General features: G+C 44.2%; 2 protein-coding genes across 2 annotated transcripts; one reads left to right on the plus strand and one right to left on the minus strand.

Moving 5' to 3' along the window:
• Positions 1–275: 275 nt before the first annotated feature.
• Positions 276–10,350, plus strand: atn1 (atrophin 1). The gene is made up of 9 exons (XM_073486166.1): positions 276–302; positions 768–869; positions 1,247–1,366; positions 1,535–4,377; positions 4,527–4,743; positions 4,886–6,395; positions 8,655–8,798; positions 8,963–9,143; positions 10,182–10,350. Exons 1-9 carry the CDS (start codon positions 276–278, stop codon positions 10,213–10,215), a joined length of 5,178 nt encoding a protein of 1,725 aa, XP_073342267.1. The 3' UTR covers positions 10,216–10,350.
• Positions 10,351–19,016: 8,666 nt separating this feature from the next.
• LOC141012316 (uncharacterized) lies at positions 19,017–20,575 on the minus strand. The gene is made up of 2 exons (XM_073485765.1): positions 20,342–20,575; positions 19,017–20,249 (listed from the first exon to the last, which is right to left on the minus strand). The coding sequence occupies exons 1-2, from the start codon at positions 20,502–20,504 to the stop codon at positions 19,573–19,575; spliced, it is 840 nt and encodes a 279-aa protein (XP_073341866.1). The 5' UTR covers positions 20,505–20,575; the 3' UTR covers positions 19,017–19,572.
• Positions 20,576–21,327: the final 752 nt, after the last annotated feature.

Here is a 21,327-nt window from a genome sequence, read left to right on the forward strand (position 1 = left end):
TGTCCGCAACCAAGAGAGACGGGGAAGGTCTAATTTTTTACATGGCGTTACCCACTCACATGTGATCAATAAAAAAAAAGTGATTACTACATGTAAATTTCTACAAATTCTGCATAAAGCCTCTTTTTATTTATTAATGCCTTCTTTGTTTATGCTTCTTTACAGGTTTTGCTAGCTCTCATGGTGTAACAAACATCCCAGTCAGTCAGCAAACGGAACCAGTTCAGTCCTGGCAATGGCTTGTGTTTTAAAATGGATGTTTTAAAGAAGACATAATGAAAACACGGACACACAAAGAATCGGTATGAACAAGGCCTACGTCTTTTTTTTTTCACAATGATGTCAGGGAGTGTACCTGCTTCGTTCTTGTACTTTATGTAGTGCATATGGGAGTATGGCTGCATCATAATTAGTTCAATATGTGATAGTATTTCATAATGACCAGGATGACTAAGGTGTAATTTATTTGGTTTTGAGATTCCAGGTTCATATTTTGCTCTTTCTCCCTCTTCTCTCTGTCCTTCTGCCTTCTTTCTATTATGGCCTGTTCTTCTTTTCACCTCCCTCCCCTTTTTATTCTTGCTCTTCACTTGTTGTTGCCGCTGCTACATTCTGCCTTCAATTGAATGAACGTGACATTTCTTTGGCTTGTGTTAACTCTGTTTTTCTATCACTACATTTCTCTCTAACTCTACCCTGTTTTAACATTTAATTCCATTTCCCTCCCTTCCATATCTTCCTCCTTTGCTGGACTCTGGGTTCTGCAGATGCCCATGCGCAGTGGGCGACGGCGGGGGGCAAGCGAGGAGAGAAGGGGTAGACGCCCTCACCCCAGCCCCACTCGCCCCGAACGCAACGATAGGCAGACGGTTAGCGCCTTCCTCTTTTGTCTCCTTTCTTTCCTGTCATTGCTTTGGCCTTAAGTTTACAGGATAAGTGTGTACATGCAAGTCCAGGAGTCATTTAGAATAAAGAGCTGCCTCTGTGTATTGAATTTTGTGTGTGTGTGTGTGTGTGTGTGTGTGCGCTGTCGTATGAGTCATCAGTATGATTGCCACAGACATACCCTTGCAGTGTCAGTATTGTTCGATAGTGTGTTTTACAGCCTAGCACTTTGAAATCTTTTATGTTTGACATTGATGTTTTGCATGTGTGTGTGTGTGTGGCTTTGTTCTAAAAACAGTCATAGGCCTGTTAGGTATTCAAAGGCATCACTACAGAATTAAAAAGTCTTGTGTTGTTTTAGCAAAGAGGTGCTGGTGAGGAATTGGCTGGAAATCGCTTCAGTCGCAGATCACAAGGGCATGATTCATCAGAGAGTGAGGGGGAGGAACTTGTGTCTCCTCCAAAGAGGCAGAAAGTTCAGGTTTGTGTTACATTTCATCAACCTGTTATATAAAGACTAATTATGAAGCTTTGATTCAGCTAAATCACCCAAAAGGCTCAGTTAAGAGTTATATTCTTTGTTTCTACAAATACAGAAACAGCCAATAGTAGCACATTCACAAAATATACATTTTTACCTCATCCTCAGGATTCGGTCTCTACCCCAAACCCTCCAACATCAACACACTCGACTGAAAGCTCGGCTCCTTCCACTGTCCCACCTCCAACCTCAGTTGCCAGCCAATCACGTGAGAGTGACAATGAAGATGGCCAATCCCAGGGCAGCAGGAGCTCAGTTGTAGGGAGCCTGGCCAATAGCAGCAGTAGTCTGAGCAGTGGGCGAGATATAGACCAGGACAATCGTTCCTCATCCCCAAGTCTCTCTGCATCCCCTCTGGGTAGCCTGGACTCTGATTCTGATGGCCCCGACTCACCAAAGCAAGGAGAGAGGGAGAAAGGGAAGGAGGGAGGAGCGGGGAAGGTGACGGGAGAGGATAGAAGGGCACTACGAGAGGGGAGAGGTGAGGAGTCCTGTGGAGACGGAGAAAAGCGGGAAGTGGATGTACGAATTGAAGACTGTCCGTCTCTTAAGCCCCCCTCCACTCCGTGCTCTTCCTCTGGTCTGACTCCCTCTCTCCGTGGAGCAGGGGATTCATCAAATGACAGCAATAGTGGGAGGAAGTCCTATTTCTCCCTGGACTCCAAATTGATGTGTAAAGTCGAGTACGGTGGACCGGCTGGAGTTGACGGTGCACTCGGTGTCAGCAGAATGAATTCCAAAGCCAACACACAGTGTGTGACCAAGACAACTATCTCTGGAGGAGATTTTTCCCATAACAGCCCCAACCTTCCCCACTCTTTACCCCCTCCTCTTCCTCCTCCACCTGCGCTGAAGCCCTTGGAGCTTGGCGGACAAAACCTGCCTGCTGAGGTTAAGACGGAAAGAGACAAAATAGAAAAGGCAGACAAGCTCTTGGACAAGTCTCAGTCCACTCCTCCTTCTCTGTTGCCGCAGACCGGCCCACCGCCACAGTCCCAGCCTCAGACCCAACCCTCCACCCACCCTCCTCACCACTACGGCTCCACCAGCTGGCAGGGTGGCACAGCCACTGGTTGCCAGGGGAGCTGGGGCTACAGCCGTTACACTGGAAACCACCACCCACACCAACCACAGCACCAGCCCCCAGTGCAGCAGCAGCAACTCCCCTCTGTGTACAACCCTCCGTCCTCTCGCCACTCCTCCTCCCACCCCTCTTACCTCCCCCATCCTCACCCTCACCCCCACAGGGAGTACCTTCCCAGGTACGCTGGAGGGGGAGGGGACAGAGAGAGGGGTGCTGCAGGAGAGAGGGAGAGGGGAGTGAGGGGGGAGTGTGGGGGGAGGGAGATCAACAGGGAGTTCTCTGCTCCTATTGGCAACAGCAGCAACAATAGTAGTGGGGGCAATAGTAATAGTACTTGTGGTGGGATGGCTGGGTCCAACAGCATCCAAGGGAGGGAGTTTGGGGGACTTTCAGTGGGTCAGAACCGGGAGTTTCAAGGTTCTGGGAGAGATGGACCTACCTTGGGTCCTGAGAGAAGAGACTTTGGTCCAGCTTTCAGAGACAGAGAGCGAGAAAGGGAACGGGACCGAGACCGAGATGCAGGGAGGGAGTTTCCTCTGCCAAACCAAAACCAGAGTAGAGACTTTGGCCCCAATGGAACTGGAGGGGGGCATCCCAGAGACAAAGATGGAGGCAGATGGGTTGAGTTTGGGGGCCAGACAAGAGATGTAAGCAACAGTAACCCAAACAACAACTCCATCCCCCAGGGAAACCCCCCAAGTTCAACCAGCGGACTACCTGTCACCCCCATGCTAAACCGAGACCCACCTGCATCACCCCAAAACAACCCTAGTCACCCTTCCCATTCCTCCCTGCCCCCACACCCCCACCCACATCCCCCAAACTCATCCAACCGAGACTTCCCTCCTCCCATGGACCAGGCACAAACCCCCTCCTCTGGAGCAGACCACTTTCACAGAGAATACCCATCCACTGGAGGGAAAGATTTTCCTGCTGGGGCACCTCCTTCCACTGGCACAAATCGAGAGTACCTCAGCCCCCCTGGGGTGACTCCGAACCTCGGACGAGAGTATTCAGGGCCTGGAGGAGCCCATCACCCCCACCCACCTCACCCCCACTACCAGTCCAGGCCCAGAGACACAGAGAGAGACTCAAACCTGCGAGAGTCTGCACTGTACCAAAACCGCGGAGGCCCAAATCAGCCTCCTGCACTCTCTCCTTCCTCCTCTTCCAGCCATCATGGACACCCTCCAAATGCTCCTTATCCCCCTCCACCACCTCAAGCTCCTCTACCGCCACCTCAAACCTCCCACACCCAGCCACCTCCATCAGGTGTGGCACCCAATGTACGTCCCCCACATTATCAGTCCTCTAACCAGACTCCTCCAACACCTCTCTCTCCGTTGCCCAGCCCATCCACAAATCAGATGGGAGGCTTCTCATCTTTCCCCCCTGGCTCCTCCTCTGGACCCAACATGCCACTTCCTGGACAAGGTGTGTCATCCAGCTGTTCACCTGGATGTCGCCCTTCCCCTTTCCATGGCACTTTGAACAACCACCCTCCATTCAGTGGAACATACCACTCCAATGGGAATAGCGGCAGTAACATGGCTAACAGCAATAGCAACAGCAGCGCGCCCAATAGCAGCAATACCAACTCGCAATCGCTCTCGCCTCAGAATGTCTCAAAAGGACCTCCACCTCTTAGTAACTCAGCCAGCAACAACAGTATTTCGACCCCTGGCTCTAGTTCTTCACTCCCTGGTGGAGATGGACATTCGGATTCAGGCCCACTTCCAACACCTGTTATCAAAGAGGAACCAATAGAAGAAAGGGAAGAGAGTGAAAGCCCACCACCCGTGTTGAGAAGCCCTTCCCCTGAACCCAAACTTGTAGACATTCCCATCCACGCCAGCCAATCAGCACGGTAAAGTCCAAATTACATCTTGATTCTTTGTTCGGCCCTTCTTTATGTGATCAGATGTAATTAGCAGTAATGGTAACTGTTATGGTGGTGATTCTGACTCCTGATGGTTGCAGTAATGATCCACTAATTGCTGTGTCACTCTTGTCTAGGTTTCACAAGGTCCTTGACCGTGGCAGTGGGAATTCGTGTGCCCGCAGTGATGTCCTCTTTGTCCCACTGGACGGCTCCAAACTGTGGAAGAAGAGGAATGAGGTGATTGAGAGGGCACGCAGGGAGGTCGAGCAGCGGGCCAGAGATTTAAGAGAAAAAGAGAGGGAGCGAGAGAGGGAGCGCGAGCGTGAGAGGGAACTGGAACGACATCTACAGGTGTGCACATTTGAGCGTGATAATTATGTAGCGTGTCAGATTGAATGGATTTGATGTAGATTAAATTGATCATTTTAATGGATGGGGAGTAAAGCAGATCAGGGCAGATGTGATTTACTGTCTTTTACTGTTTTCTCTGCAGCAGCAGAAGGATGTCAATGCCGCTGCAGGGTGTCGCCAAGGCTCCTCTCTCTTCTTCCCCTCCTCGTCTTCAATCATCCTTGACCCTTCATCTTCTTCCTCGTCTTCTTCTGGGAACTCTGTCTCCCACCCTTCCGTTCACCCCCAGCATCATCCCTCACACCCGCATGCTCACCTTGCTCAAGCACACCATATCCACCCCTCCCTCGCTCACTCTATCCCCCACTCCCTCCTCCTGCCGTCCATGGGTGGGGCAACAACAGTGGTTGGCCCTCAGGGGGCACTAGGAATAGGTATAGGAGGTCCATATCTGGGCCCTGACACCCCAGCGCTGAGAACCCTGAGCGAGTATGCCCGCCCTCATGCTATGTCTCCACTAGGGGCAGCAAGCCGTGCCCAAGCACATCACCAACAAGTACACCACGGCCACCCCCATGTCCACCCCTCATTCTTCCTTCCTCAGTTCCAGAATCACACTTTAGGCCACCCGCACCACCTGCCTACTGATGCAGCTACAGCTGCAGCCATCTTGGGCTTTTTGTATGGTGGCAGCCTTGAAGGTGGTCCAGGTGTTGGAGGCCATGCTGGTGTAGCAGGAGGCCCAATACCTGGAGGGATCGGGGGTGCAGGGTTAGGAGGAGTCGGCTTTCCGCATGCAATGGCTGCACATCGAGAGCGAATAAAGCAGGGGTTTGAATTTAAGAGTGATGAGCGGGTTTACCCACCAGGGTCCATACCTGATCCTGCAGCTCTTGCCCTTGCTCACTCTCATTCTCATCATGCCCACGCCAATGCTCAAGCGCATGCACACTCTCTGCTCCTTGCAGGAGGTGCAGCAGGAGCTAATGAGGTATCACTCTATGGCACTCCTCCCCCACCTGCTCCCGCTGGCCCCCCGCACCTCCAGAACCCGGCTCTGGCACCAATAACTCGACCTCCCAACCCTCCTGCCCCTCAGTCCCTGTCCAATCCACCCCCTTCATCTCTCCTCCCACCCTCTCTCCCGTCTCACCCATCATCTGCACCCCCGGCTGCCCCCCCAGCCCCAGCAGGCCCCACTGCTCCTCCGCCAGCTCCACCTCCACCTCCACCTGCTCCACCGACCTCCAACGCCGCCTCACTCCATCACCCAGTCCCCCATTCTTCTTTTCCCAGCTCCCTGTCCTCTCATCTGCCACCCGCCCCTGCCCCAGCCGCTCCCCCTGAGACCTACCCCACTCCCACTCGCTCTCCTGCCTCTTATGAGCGAGAAAGAAGTGGAGAGAGGGAGCGGGAGAGGGAGAGAGACAGAGCAACTTTGCCAGCATTTGGGGACAGAGAGCGAGAAAGAGAAAGGGAGAGAGAAAGGGGGGGAAGTGGTGGAGGAGGAGGAGGAGGGGGAAGTGGAGGAGGATCAGGTGGAGGAGGTGGAGGAGAGAATCTGGGACGTCTCCAGATGTTAAACGTGACACCTCATCATCACCAGCATTCACACATCCACTCACATCTTCACCTGCACCAGCAAGACACAGGTACCCACTGTTACTAACAATGCTGTCATTGTCACTATCAACTGCCTTGTATTGTGTACTAAAAGTTAAAGGATAAGGTTAGCAATATTCTACAGACTATAGACCTCCATTATGGTTCAAAATCTATTCAAAACAAGTCTCAGAGCCATAACGTTGCACTAGATGACATCTTCCATCTTTACCCATACTGTGTTGCCGTGTACATTGGATTGACACACCAAATGTGTCCATATCTGCATCTGAAAATAATCCCAAAGAAATGCAGTATTTATTCCTCTTTGAGTAATATTTGCTTAAAACTAAAATGCCCAGCTGTTTTAGCATCTAACTAGATTTATGACACATTTTTTACCCATTTACACCTTCAGTTGGCACAGATGGGATTGGGGTTGTTTGCCACAGGAGTAGGAAAGTATTGAGAGACAGACTAACACATTGATGGTTTCAGGCTGCAGTCAAATAGTATTTTTTGCCCAGGAAGCAAATCATGGCAGCCATGATAAGAGCTGGTTCAGTTCTCTAAATGCAAAGGAGAGGTGCTTAAATACTTCCTTAATTATCTCCTTTAGCCAGGATCACACCTGACTTGGGCTGGGCATCAAGTTTCGATAGTTTTACGGCACCGACTGAAGTGCCTTGATACTATTGAGTATCGGAAAATGTCTTGTCATTCAGTACTAAATTTCAACACCTAAGGAGTTAATCTCATCAGCTACAGTGAGCCAGTAAGCATCCAGCATGCTTGTTGTGCCAGGATCTAATAGTGCTGGTGATTGGCTGTCTCGAGGCATGCAGGAAAGACACTCGGCTATGCCCAGAGATGTTGCTCACCACGTGTATGTGTAATGTAATCTTTTGTTAAAAGGTATTTCACAAAATTGGTATTGAAAAAAGTATTGTTCAGGAACAGGTATCGAAGTCAAGGTATCGATATCACACTGGTATAGATCAGCCTTTATGAAAGAAGAGGAGGTAATGCTGTCCCACAATTTCTTGCGGCCTTAATGTAAGTGCAGTCATATTAGCTTTGCACCACAATTGTCTTTTCCTCAGTTCTTATGAATTCTCCTTCACATAATTCCAGGACCTTGTAACATTTTCCATCAAAGTCCAGGAAAATTGTATAGGAAAAGACGTTAGGACGAAATATTTTTGACTACTCAACAGCAGCCTCTGTCTTTTCATCGGACTGTCTTTTGTGGACTGGAGGGATAAATATAAATAATAACACACTAAATGTCAGAGCACTTATCAAACCAAAGTACAAAGTGCTTTACATAAAAAAAACAAAAAGAAGCGCAAAAATCTTAAATAAAACAACATTAAAAAAAAGGAGGCAAATTAGATTAAATCAGGATGTTTTCCAGTAAAAGTACATTTTTAGAAGAGAAGACACTGAAAGAAGAAAATCAAAGAGGAAAGCCAGCCTTATCCTTTAACCGAAATTATTTTTGTGTTAGTCCAGTTCAGTATTGAAGAAATTACATGATTTTGAGTGATATTTTGATTTAGAGTTCACCCATTTGTTTAAGTTTACTCGTTTTATCGCATATATCTATATATAGATGTTTGTTAACTCAGATCTCAGTCTGCTAACACCAATCAACAGATTATGTCTGACAAATAAGAGAAGGTCTTTGTCTCTTTGATCAAACTCAAACATATTTGAAGTATAAATGTGCATATAATTATTGATGTTGCATTCGACGGAGGACCAAGAATGACATGGAAATAGTTATAAAGCAGTAATTTAAATCTGTAGTCTTAATTCAATTTGTGAATCCAGTTATCTAAAAAAGTTTTAGATAACTGCCATTATTTATTTATGAATCCATTCATGTATTTTAAAATGATGCACTTATTGGCTGTTTTGTGTTGTTTTTGTAAATCCCTTTTTAATAATGGATTCGTATTTAATTTGAAATTCTTTTTATTGCCAGTTTTCTTTTTATTGTCCATTAAAACAATAAATAATGAATTACTTTGTAATTTCTCGCTATTTTTTATTGCACAGTAAGTTAATAATTAATAAAAAAGGCTTTATCACTATTTCCTTGACACTTGTGGTCCTCTTTAGTAAACTGAATCCAGACTTCTGTAACTGTTCAACTGTTTATAATTTGTCAGCAAGAGTCTGACATCAATTAAATGCAGCATTAAAGTCTTTTCATGCCATGTTAATCATTGTTGTTTTGAATTTCACTGCTTGGACTCTTATTGAATATATCCTGTATTTCCTATTACATCATTGGCATCCAGCGACGGGCGGGGTTCACCCCCTGATGGACCCGTTGGCGTCGGGGTCTCCTTTGGCACGCCTCCCTTACCCAGGAGCCACACTAGGCACCCCCATCCTGGCTCACCCCCTCACTGACAGCGAGGTGCTCCGCCAACAGCTGTTCGGTGAGGAGAAGGCTCCTCGTCCATGTACTTGTTCAGTTTTTTTCTCTAAAAACTCCAGTGCTAAAAAAGTTTCTGAACAGACTTTTTGAATACGATGATGATGACTGACCTTGGTGCCGTTTTCTTTTTGTGTCCCCACCTGCTGTTTTTTCTTTTCTTTACAGGCGCTCCTTTCCGTGACCTGCCCCAGCCGTCCTCCCTCACTGGTCCAATGTCAGCAGCCCATCAGCTCCAGGCCATGCAGCAGGCCCAGAGCGCAGAGCTGCAGATCCAGAGACTGGCCCTGGAACAACAGTGGATCCATCACCATCACCACCACTCCCTCACCCAGGACGAGTATTACAGGTACAAACACTCTGTGTGTTTGTGTAACTGCCACTGTTAATGCAGTAGAGATTGAATATAGTCTTTAAGGTTTCCACTAACAATTGTTTTCATCCTCGATTCATCTGTGGATTGTTTTTTTCGATATCTGTTCGTACAAATCTTGAAAGTTTGGATAATGCGTAAGTTATGTTTTCAAGGTTAGGAACACACTTGAATTTGAATATACTCTTTGAAAAATGCTTGATTGTTAACATAAGCTGTAAACATTTCTACACAGCCACTCAAGAAGGGTTAGGGTTAGATCCAGTTTGTCGTCTCCTCCCATTGAAATTAGCAAAAATTAAATAAGCATACAACCAAAGTTAATATGAATATCTGGTCCAATAAACCAAGCTGCAACACTGCCCAAATACTGTACTTTTATGCATCCTTCACGTCAGCATGGATGTTAAGCAATACAACCACTAGAGGGCGCCGCTCAGAGTCAAATCAGTCACCTCCATTTTTCCTTCGCCACCGTCCAACCTCCTCTCATCTGTTCTGTTGTAAGTTTTTTTAAAAGATCTCACCAACTCACATAACTTTTAAAAAGAACTTCTTCCTCTTGTCCTGTGGTCCTGTCTTGTTTAACTATTGGCTACACTGCTACACTGCCCCCCACGACTACCGGAGGTACTGCTCCGAAATAAACGCAGAAGGCTCTGTTGGTATGCGTAAGTGTATCGAACGTTGACCATAAATGAGTCTTAAGATGTGACATTAAACGCTTCATTTTTTATTTGGGTACCTTGAAAGTGCTTAAATTTTGCTCTTAAAATGCTGTACAAACCCTGTTGTTAGAAAGCTGATGTAAGTTCTGATGTATTTAAGCTGTAAAAGGCAGCTTGGCTCCACGGCACAGGGGATGTTTTCTCTACTCATGAGTGAGAAATTTACATAATCTCTGTACATATTGGAATCCAACAAAATGCGATCTATGGATTCAAATAAAGCTTTCAAAGTGTGTCCCAAACTTTAAATTGCACTCTAACATTGTTTCTCCTTTGACCCCTCCAGTCACCTGAAGAAAGAAAGTGACAAGACCCTGTGAGGGAGGGGCACGACAAAGAGCAGCATGGAGAAAACCGAGGGAGAATGTGCGCAAAAGTAATACAACAGAAGCACTGAAAAACAATGAAGGAACAAAGACTCGAAACAAAAGCTGGACTAATGGACGGGGAACTGACTGAAGAAAACAAGAAGATTTTAAAGGATTAACAGAAGAGGGAGGAGGGCGTGAAAACGTCGCACACGGTCCCTGCTAACTGCACCATGTTGAAGGTCCAGGCTCCAGCGCTTCCCTGCATCATGTTCTCAAACTCCAGTCCTGTTTTGTATCGTGCACTGTACAGTATATTAGATGGGGGCGGCAATAGTGAAGTATGTGTAAAATACTTGATGCCAGAAGGAATGTGTAAATGAGTCTCTTTTATGTCATTGCATGTAGCTAGGCGCTTATTCTGAACTGGTGGAACTTTTGGTTCTATTTTTAGTAATTCCCCCCTCTTTTGTATCTGAGGGGCGTTCTATATGCATGAGACCAGCAATTTAGTGTTATGTTTATGATCAATAGTATTGTTATTATGATTAATGTTGTCTGTTTGTTGATAATGATATAATTATATATACAGTACATATTATTTGTATTATTTTTTTACATTTTCATGGTATGGCAGTCGGTTTTTATTTTTATTTTTTATTTTCAATTTACCTTGTGAAACAAGATGCAAATGAAGGCAAAAAAATCTGGAAATAAATTATAATCTTTTTTTGCTAGTCTCTTGCGTATTCATACTATTTTTTCCCGTTCTCTCACATACATTCATACTATTTGCCCTTTCTTTGTTTTATACAAGTCACTCATGCACAAAGCATATCAAATTCCTCACTCTCCTCCCCCTCCCCCTCTCTCTCTTCTCTCTTTCTGACTCCCCCTCTTTCTCTCCGTCCCTCCTCCTCCTCCTCCTCTCTTTGCTGAGTGTAGCTAATAGGAGACACATGGGATGAGTGTGAGACATGGGAGTTGAGTCGCTCCACTGAGCACCAGCCACCCTGTAGAGCGAGCATTCCTCACCACACTGTAAAAATGAAAAGAAACGAGAAAAAAAAAATATAAAGAGAGAAATGAAAAGGAGAAAGAGAGGAGGAGCTGTGAGAATGTGATTTACGGAGGCTGCTGAAGGCTCAGGGCTGTGTGTGTTCTCACCGTGTCCGGCTGGAGGAATCTCCTTCAAACGGACACGGATCAGTGATTACGGCCTTCGCGTTGCAAGACAGAATCACTGCTGGCTCGCACATTTGGCACATTTGGGGACACGTCGATCTGGATCAACAAACTTCACAATAATGCAGCTTTAATTTATTGTTTTAATGTCACACTTTGTCTGTTTAAATCATCTCACAGGGTGCCTAAAGTCTGTATCCCTTTTCTTGTAATAAAAACTCCTCACACAGAAGTGGTGTTGATTGATAGACCTATCTGTACGAACCGTCTCAGTCAGGATGGTGATATTAGACGTGCTTCAGTATGTGAAATATATACTGCACAGGGCAAGCCTTTGAGTTGGTATGTAGGTTGTGTGTCATTAAAAGTCACCTTGAATAAGTGTGTCAACATAATGTAAAGTATCTTTCAGCAGGACAAATCTGATTTCCCCCTCTGGTGACATCACATCTGGGGGATATTCTTAGCACCTCATCAGTCCTTCCTCAGGATGTTGTGAAAGGTGTGGATGAAAGATGAAAGACATCTGAACAATGCATTTCACCACAGCCTTTTCTTTTTTGGCAATTTTGGTGGGAAATGTAAAATAAAGGTTATTATTAGCAGCTGTTGTTTTCAAATCTGGGACAAATTTCTGCAAATAATTCTTATTTCTTTCATTTTGACCTACATATGAATGGTTTACTGCATAAGAATAATGCGCAGTGTCAAACTTTGAATCACAAGACCTCTCGGTACACCCCTGTGGTTTATGAAATAATGGCTAATTAATTGTGTGTCACTGGTGACAGACCCCGAGCTGATTGTAAAAACTACAGGTTGCCAGCTCTTTTGGTCCAACATGTGATACTAATTTGTGCAGATCAAACAAACAAGGCCACAGATCAACACCCGTCTTTTATTTTACAATGATTAAAGTCACAATCTCATCTGATCAGGGCCAGTTTTTCTCTGCAAGAGTTTCTAGTAATGTCGAAGTCATACAAGCCTAATAAAGTCTGAAATGTTCCCCCCAAACAATATGTACTCACCCATGGCCGTAATGATAATATAGATAGGTGAAGTCCAACATTTGTAATGTGGTCAGTAGAGTGTTGTAGGGATGATGAATTTTTGTTGGCTAACCTGGAAGTTAGCATCGCCCAGGTTCCCTCGACAATATGCCTATGGGATTTTTGAATTGGATTTTGGATTATTGCTGAAAATAATGTCTGTGACGAACACAAGTTTATGTAGTTACATGTTTCACTAGAAGTAAAAAGCTAATATTAAGCTACAAACAGATTACACTGCGGTCGCATGAATAACAAAGAATACCATGTCAGTTACGCAGGCAGTGATTTTCGTGGCCCTGTTAGCCTGCTGGACAAGAGTGGGACATGCGTGTTATTTTCTGACTGTGTGTTCTTGTCTGGTGTTAATGAGTTTTGCTTGTGGTTTTCTTGCGGTTGGTTTGTAAAAAAAAAAAACAGCAAGCTGTGGAGCTGATGCGGCGGATTGTGAGCCAGTGGCACTTTAGCTATAGAAAGTCCATTTACTCTGGCTGTCCTCCCGCTGCTCTGCCACCCAGCCTGTTTGCTCTACCTTACCTGCTTAACCTTAAGTGTAGCAGACAGGCTGAGTGAAGAGCAGCTCCGGAGGATGAGTGACCCCGACAGGAGCAGCAGAAGACCGTGGGAGAGGCATAACACAGCTCAGAAGGAGGGGAAGGAAAAACATATTGCAAGGGAACGCAAAAGTATTTCTAAAAAAAATTATTTCCTCCTTCGGGCTCTGTGGTATTTATTTCAGAATGATAGCAAAAAAGTTGTCTTTTGCTAGTTTAAACATGCCCAAACACTTAGCATGTTGATGCATTATGTGTCTAGGTATCATGTGCCCTTCATAGCTGCTGATAACTGTAAATGTATGAAAGCTCCGACAAGCTGTTCCAAATAAATTTAGAGTAAAACAAAAGTAACAGCAAAACGCCCTCACATTCATATTAAATCGTTGGGAGATGTACAAAACAAGTTAATACGAAGCTGATGGGATTCAGCTTTCCTCTTGTGCCATTACCCAAAGCTTCCTACAGACACGATAACTTATGTTTGGGTTTGATGCTAGCAAAGCGTACCTTGCACAAACGGTGATTCATTTAGCTCAGTCCCTGTCCCACAGCTCCCTCCAGCAAAAACATCTTCCTCTCTACACTTCCTCTTTTCCTTCAAGCTCTGTTCGGCCTCAGAGAGTTTTACACACTTTGCTGCCTCTTCTAGCGAACATATTTGTTCTACACCCATCTCTCTCCTCCTGCAGGAGCTGTCATACTTCATAAAGTTTGCCCTATAACCACCGCTAACCTTGTCCTGCTCTTGTGCGCCGACTGTAGCTGCTGCTCCGCTTCTCTTGTGGTCCATTTTAGCCCGGCTGACACAAGTAGCTGCTCCACTCCTGTTAGGCTGTCATCTCCAATTTTTACTGTTTACATTTAAGCTCTTCTGTTTGTGTCGTTCACTTAGATGCAGAATGTTGTCTTTGAGGGATACTTTCTCTGGTCAGTGAAACATTTTCTTGAGCAAATCTTCCATCGACAGACAAACTGCAAAGTGGCTCAAGTGCCCGCTGAGAAATGTCTGTTGCCTTTTTTCACCTCCTCTCACCCGCACAATCAATCCTCTCTGACCTCTTGCTCACTCAGCCTGGAGAAGACGATCTCGCAGGATCATCACGGGGAGCATTGCTGAGCATTCTGAAGTGGTTGTATTCAACATATGTGAGCAGAACTCTCTGCCCACAACTTGACGCTATAAAATGGTAGTCCACAAACCAGTGGGTGACGTCAGGGTGGTTACACAAATAACCTGCATGCAGCAGCTCCTTAACACAAGGAGGTGATGACTACGGTTTAAAACGAGTCATGATATCTGTTACATACTCATCTGCCGTGTGTTGAGGATCCCACTTTGAATTCCCTTGCCTTGTAAGTTTTCTTTTTGTCTTCTCTGGTGTCAAAGACACAAAGTAAGCTAAGCTAGGCTAGTCTAGCATGTTAGAAGAGGTGGGAGGCAACCGCCATTCCGACATACCGCCATTCCGACATTAGGCCCTAATTGTTGGAATGGCAACACTTAACCCTTTAATTAAACGTCCCATCATTCCGACATTTTTTGCCTCCTAAGGTCGGAATGGTGGTATTTATTTCTTTTTTAAACGTGTTGCCATTCCGACAAATCTTTTAAAAGGGTTAGGGTTAGGGTTAGGGTTACGGGTTAGCCTTGTCGGAATGCCGGGACAAAACTTTGTCGGAATGGCGGGACGTTTGCATGTCGGAATAGTGGTAAGTCGGAATGGTGACATGTCTGAATAGTACAATGTCGGAATAGTGGTATGTCGGAATGGCGGTCTGTCAGAATGGCAGCATGTAACCGAAGAGGCCCCCCAAGTGTAGAGAAGTATGGGTGGATGTTCTTGCAACACAACATTTACAATTAGAAAGAAGAACTGATATCTTCGGTGGGAATCTTCCAGCCCAGTCACCAGAAAAAAAGCTTGTCATTGTACGATTCTGCAATCTGCAGATGTGTTAAATTTGTACGTTTCATACATATCAAAGCACCATTTCTACAATATGTATTATTATTACTATATGGACTGACATTGGTATCAGGAGGAGGAGATGGTGGTGTCGTAGCAGCTTGGCGAGACAGCTGCCATGCAAGAGAAGAGTCAATTGTCAAGACCACTTCAGCGGGGAATTTTAGTGACCGGTCAGAATATTTTGCAGCCGTCTTTGGGGCAACAAAGCCAGATATTTTTAACCAAAACCCTAACCAAGTGGTTTTTGTGCCTAAACCTAACCAGGCCATAAACACAGCATTGTCACATTAAAGGAAAATGGAAACTGTACAGATTCATGATATCTGCATGATATAAAACATCGGATTTTAACACATGAAACATACAAATATCTGTGGTTTGCAGACTAATACAGTGCCAACATTTATTCTGGCAATTGGGTTGGGTCGACCAATATGGCTTTTTCAGGGCTGATACCGATTATTAGAAATCAAGGAGTCTGAAAACTGATATTTGGAACCGATATTTATTTGCGGTAAAAATTTAAATCTTTGTGTCAAAATTTCAAACAACCAGTGATGAAATAAACCAAAGTTCAATTTATTCAATATTTTTCAGCATTTCCATTTTCTGCTACTTTATACTTCCTCTCTACTACATTTATTTGATACATTTAGTTACTAGTTACTTTGCATATTCAGATTATTCAGTGTTTATAGGCTATTAATCGTGATGTGTTACCAATCGGATATTGTTACACATGCAGCTGGTGCCCCCTGCCCCTCAGACAGCTTGAGTCCGCCCCTGGTGTCTGTGAAGCCACACGGATATTTTTGCTCAAACTGAGTATAAGAGCACTCAAATTTGAAAACTCAAGACTATGGCTGTGTGGATCATTAACGCTTCTGTCATGTTGGGTTTGAATGTGGCGGAAAGTTGTCCGAGACTGTGTAGTCAGACATGAAAAACAGATGAAACCGAATGAATGTTTGGATAGCCTGATGTGCTTCTGGATTTGTGCTGAGGATGATAGGAACACATCGGAAGGTGAAAAAGGGATTTAATGCTGATGAATCCGTTCACAATCGCTCCTAATGAGCAAGGCCTGGACGATTCAAACAATCACAAGCTCAAGGTCAAAAGTATATTTATCAGACAAAAGCTTGAATAAACTGGTAAAGGAAAGTGTTAAAGAATGAATGTGATGAATATTCTTGATTAGAAAAATGAGACCATCCGTTCAAGTCATCTTTGCTTTTTTCCACATGATTTTAGGATGTTTAGAGCAACATTATTTGTTTCCTCAGATACCTGAAACGTTCTGTACCCATTTAATAGGAACACAGAGTGAAGGAGCCTCTTGGCCACAGAGTTAATGGGAAGCACATTGCTCTTTTGGAGACTTGATGTAAAGTCTATCTCTGGTATTTTCTGAATCATTCCACCAAACAGCAGAAGCTTCAGACTGGGTTGTGAAATTATACATTAAGGTCATCTCCCCTTTAAGGACACTTAACCTTTCAGTGTCTCCATACAGCCAGAGGTGAGCGACACTCCTGTCCTTGGTCTGGAGCACACAATTCATCTTTAATTTAATCCAGTTATCTTGCCATCATTTTAATTCTGCACACTTGTGGTGAGTGGTTTACTGCACAGAGCACCTGCAGGTACGACATGAGAGCTCTCAGAAAATCTCTCTTCAACGAGTGAGTGTACCCTGAAATAATAATCCAGTTCAACAAGATGTCCTACAACACTGTGAGATGTGAATGGAGTGTAAGCGCTGGCCACTTACCACGGTCATTATCTGCATCTCAAGACTAACATGACAAAGGAGTGTGTGAACTGTTGAAGTGTGTGTACTGGCTCCTTAAACCTGTGACCACAACCAGCTCTGTATACTGTATACCTTAACAACACTTTCATACTTTTACCTGCGAATGAGATTATTAAAGACTTGTATTTATACCACAAAACATTCATCTCTTCCACTTCAGCTGCTGCGTATATGAGCGCGGTAACCTTTCATTCCCAGTGATGGATGAATGGATGGATGGATGGATGGATAGATAGATAGATAGATAGATAGATAGATAGATAGATAGATAGATAGATAGATAGATAGATAGATAGATAGATAGATAGATAGAAGGAATCTGCTTTTCATATTGGTGCATAACAATAACATAGAAAATAAGTATGAATAGAAGATTGATAATAATATGAAAATATGAAATATGTCTGCAATTTTCAAGACTTTGAAACAGTTGTAGGAAAATCACAGGTGTTAAAATGGACTTGCATTTCTATCCAGTCTACTGAGCTCTTAAAGTGCCTCACAACACTTCACACATTCACACACACATTTATACACTGATGGCAGAGGCTGCCATGCAAGGTGCCGACCTGCTCATCAGCAGCAAACTATGGTTCAGTATTTTGCTCGAGGGTACTTCGACATGCAGCAGGGGGGATCAAACCAGCGACCTTTCAGGTACCAAACGACCCACTCTGCCTCCTGAGCTACAGTCACCCCCGTGTAACTAATAACATCTATGATGGCTCTGTTGTATTAAAGTCTTCCAGGGAGCAGCAGCATGATGGCGAGCCAGCGTGCTCATTACCAGGACCCTAAAACTAAAGCAGCTAAATGGAATTAACTCATCATTCATTCTGTCATTTACACTTGTTGCTTTTCCTCCTGTGCCATATCAAAAATATCTTCTGTTAAAAACACCTACACAAACCCAGAGTCTGAGCCAGTCAAGAGCCACGACTTTTAGGAGAGAAAAAAAAAAACTTTTACAGCCATGAGAGTATCGGCCAAGTGTGCCAGTGAGTTTGGACGTTACTGCAGGAACCATCAGCCAGGACAAACAGAGTGCTGCTACCAACCCACCTCCCAGAAGCTGCCAAGTTAAAATTAATTCATACTAATTAATACGACTGTGCTCCTTCAACCACCTGTTTCACTGCCTGCCCAAACTCATTAGCTCATAACTCCTAATACTGTCTGATGTGAGCCTTTCAGCAGAAGAGACACCGCTGCCAGCTTTCCCTTCAGTCCATCCACCACCGAGACCTTCAGAGGGTGGTGGGTTCACTGTCATATTTTTATGGCTACTGGGACACTTGAACAGAACACAACCACTGTTAATGTTGATAGTTACACTTGTGCCTTGTCATGTGAAGATTACTAACAGGACTATTTTCTGTCAGATTGCCGATAATAAAAACTAATTTAAAAATGTGCTGCTTTGGCTCTGATGCAACATCCTCTCACACAATGTCCCGCCCACAACCATATCTGATTGGTTACACGTCACAATTAATAGCCTATGAACACTGAATAATCTGAATCTGCAAAGTAACTAGTATCTAAATGTTACTAAAATGGAAATACTCAAATAAAGTACCTGAAAACTGTACTTAAAAGCAGCACTTGAGTAAATCGTATTTAGGTTTATTCCATCACTGGTTGTTTGAAATTTTGACACTAAGAATTTTTTTTCTTTCAGTGCAAATGAGTATCAGTCCCAAATATTGTTTTCCGTCTCCTTGATTTGTAATAATCAGTATCGGCCTTGAAGAAGCCGTATCAGTCGACCTCTTCTCCCAACGCTGCGTAATCTGAATTAATACATGATTTTGTATTTGTTGATTATATTTTGTGTTAATAAGATGAATCTGTAAAGTAAATAGAGCTGTCAGACAAATGTAGTGGAGCTTGTAGTGGAGACGCAGTATTAGCTAGTAGAAAATATACCTCAAAATTGTAAAGTACAGTACTTCGGTAGCTGTACTTAGTTACTTTCCACCACTGAGAATGGGGGATTAATGCCCTCATGTTTTACTATATTTACTGTAATATGTCCACTTATTAAGTGTACTCTCAGTTCCCAGTACAGGCTCAGTACATTCGACACTACAGTCTGTACACTGACAAGTACTCGAGATTGATGTAAAATTGTGAATGAAATGCTGTTACTGCCACCTACTGGATGACTGTGCTACTCCCCCTTCCTTATGTCTCTGCAGCAGCAAGCTGAGCACATTACACAACACCAAACTGAGTGTTTCGACTATTATTGGCATTTTTATTTTGTAAGAAAAACATTTAACGTATAAAATGTACTCATTCATTCATTTTCACATCATTTCCTGGAGCTGGTGTTAATGAACACAAGGCTCGATGAGGTCCATGCACATTTACCCACACGACAAAACATAGAAAACAGACGTTACATTCTTTGTTCACTTACACTGAAATGATAAAGGACTAACCTACAGTAACGACATTAACGTGCTGGACATTAGAGCTGCAACGACTGAGCGATTAATCGGCAACTATTTTGATAATTGATTAATCATTTAAATTTAATCTTAAGGGAAAAAAATTGCTTCCAGCTTCTTAAATGTGAACATTTTCTGATTTCTTTCCTCCGATATGACAGTAAACTGAATATCTTTGGGTTGTGGACAAAAGAAGACATTTGAAGATGTCATTTTGGGGTATGGCAAACACTGATTCTGACATTTTATAGACCGATATATGTATGTATAGATTAACTGACATTGAAAAATTAGTTACAGCTCTACTGGACATTAGAGTGTTTTCACTGAGAGTCATACAGGGATATTGTCTCTCTTGTGCACACTTCTCATGTGCCTGCCAAGAGACTCCATCCATTTGAAGGACTTCCCGCAGTAATTACAGATAAAGTGTTTCCCCTCAGTGTGGATCGTCTGGTGTCTGTTCAGAGCGCTCGTGGTGATAAAAGTCTTCCTGCATATTTCACATCTGTAAGGCCTCTCTCCTGTGTGAGTCCTGATGTGAGCTGCGAGGTGTGAGCAGTTACTGAAGCGCTTCTCACACACAGAGCAGCAGTAGGGCTTCTCTCTGCTCTCCTCGCCGCTGCTGCTGCTGTTGTTGTTGTGGTTGTGGTTGGAGTGGAAGGGTAAGGTGTGGTCCTGCAGGCTGCCTCTCAGACTGGAAGGAGATGAGATGAAGTCTTTAATGTCTGATTCGAGGCTCTCCAGCTGCTCTGCAGCATCATCGTGACCCATCCAGAAGTCCCTGTGGCTCTTCTGCTGCTGCTCCTTCTTCACCTGTGAGGCCTCTGGGTGCTCCTGTTCCATGCTGCTGCCTCCACCGTCCTCCTCCTCCTCCGGAGCCTCCACTGCAGGGACTGATTGATGGTGCTGCTGAGGAGGAGGAGGTGGTGGAGGAGGAGGAGGATGGTGATGGTGGTGATGGGTGTGCTGCTGCAGCTGGGCTCCGAGGCATCTATCCAACCTGGGCTCTGGGGAAGACAGATCATAAACATGCCATTTAAATAAAATCAACACAAATCTGCATGAGGTTTGGTTGCAAGCAGATTCAATTCAAACCAACCTGACTTGAGAAGCTTCAGCTGCATCCTGAGACGACTGATTTCTAAATCTTTTGACCGAGAAAGCTCCTCTTTGTACTCGGCTATCGTCTTCTCCACAGCTCCAAAGATCTCCTCCGCCGCTGCCGTCAGTCTGTCGGTGAGAAAAGCTCTCAGTGAAAGCATTTTTGCACGTTTCTAATGAGAATTAATAGCTTTTGGTTGCCCGAGGAGACGTATTCTTGCGGGTCCCTGAACGTCACGCTTCACTTGTAAACACGGACATGAGACAGAGCCACACTGAGGGGTCAGTGTGAGGCAGCACCGCCCTCTGCCGGACCGGCGTGCAACGGGAACACCCTTCTTCTTCAGTGGTGTTCAGGCTGCAGAGGGCCAAAATAACAGAAACACCTTACAAATGTTTGAACAGGCCTATAATATACACTCATCAAAATTAGTCAGGGAGATTTTAGTGCTTCACTTGATTGTGTATTCTGTGACATATCTGAATTTTTATGTTGTGTTTTGTCTCATTTGACTCTTATTGCATATCCATGCTCATGCATACATGCACCAATATCCCAAATAATTTTGAGTAGTGTAGTTTAACACGTTAACATAATATTTTTATTAAAAGCCTTACAAACTTTGTATATTTGAAGGGCCATTGTTTATAAATGAGGTTCCCAAATGAAAACTGCTTTGTGGCATCCACAAGGTTGAAATTGTAGGTTTGACATTACGGGTTGAAACAATCTTCCAGTGATATATATCCTGAAGTAACTAGGTTGCCAGAGTGGCTATTAATTTGTAAAAAAAAATTAATAATTACAAATGTGGCAATATGATAAGGTATTGATAAGGGTCCAATCCAATACTTGAGGCATTGTCTCATATTATTGAAGGGCCTTGTGTCAAAATCTAACTTAAAGACTTTAATAATAATAATTCATTAATAATTCATTCATTAATTTTAAATCATCAGACACATACAGCTACCCTGTGCATT

Source organism: Pagrus major, chromosome 17 (assembly GCF_040436345.1).
Source record: "Pagrus major chromosome 17, Pma_NU_1.0".
NCBI lineage: Eukaryota > Metazoa > Chordata > Actinopteri > Spariformes > Sparidae > Pagrus > Pagrus major.

Excerpts from the sequence above, each read along its gene's own strand:
- atn1 (XM_073486166.1), top strand. The coding sequence starts at position 276 with ATGAAAACACGGACACACAAAGAATCG. Across the intron at positions 1,367-1,534 it reads CAAAGAGGCAGAAAGTTCAG|GATTCGGTCTCTACCCCAAA; the intron begins GTTTGTGTTACA and ends CCTCATCCTCAG. Across the intron at positions 6,396-8,654 it reads CCTGCACCAGCAAGACACAG|CGACGGGCGGGGTTCACCCC; the intron begins GTACCCACTGTT and ends ATTGGCATCCAG.
- LOC141012316 (XM_073485765.1), bottom strand. The coding sequence starts at position 20,504 with ATGCTTTCACTGAGAGCTTTTCTCACCGACAGACTGACGGCAGCGGCG. Across the intron at positions 20,250-20,341 it reads GCTGAAGCTTCTCAAGTCAG|AGCCCAGGTTGGATAGATGC; the intron begins GTTGGTTTGAAT and ends TGTCTTCCCCAG.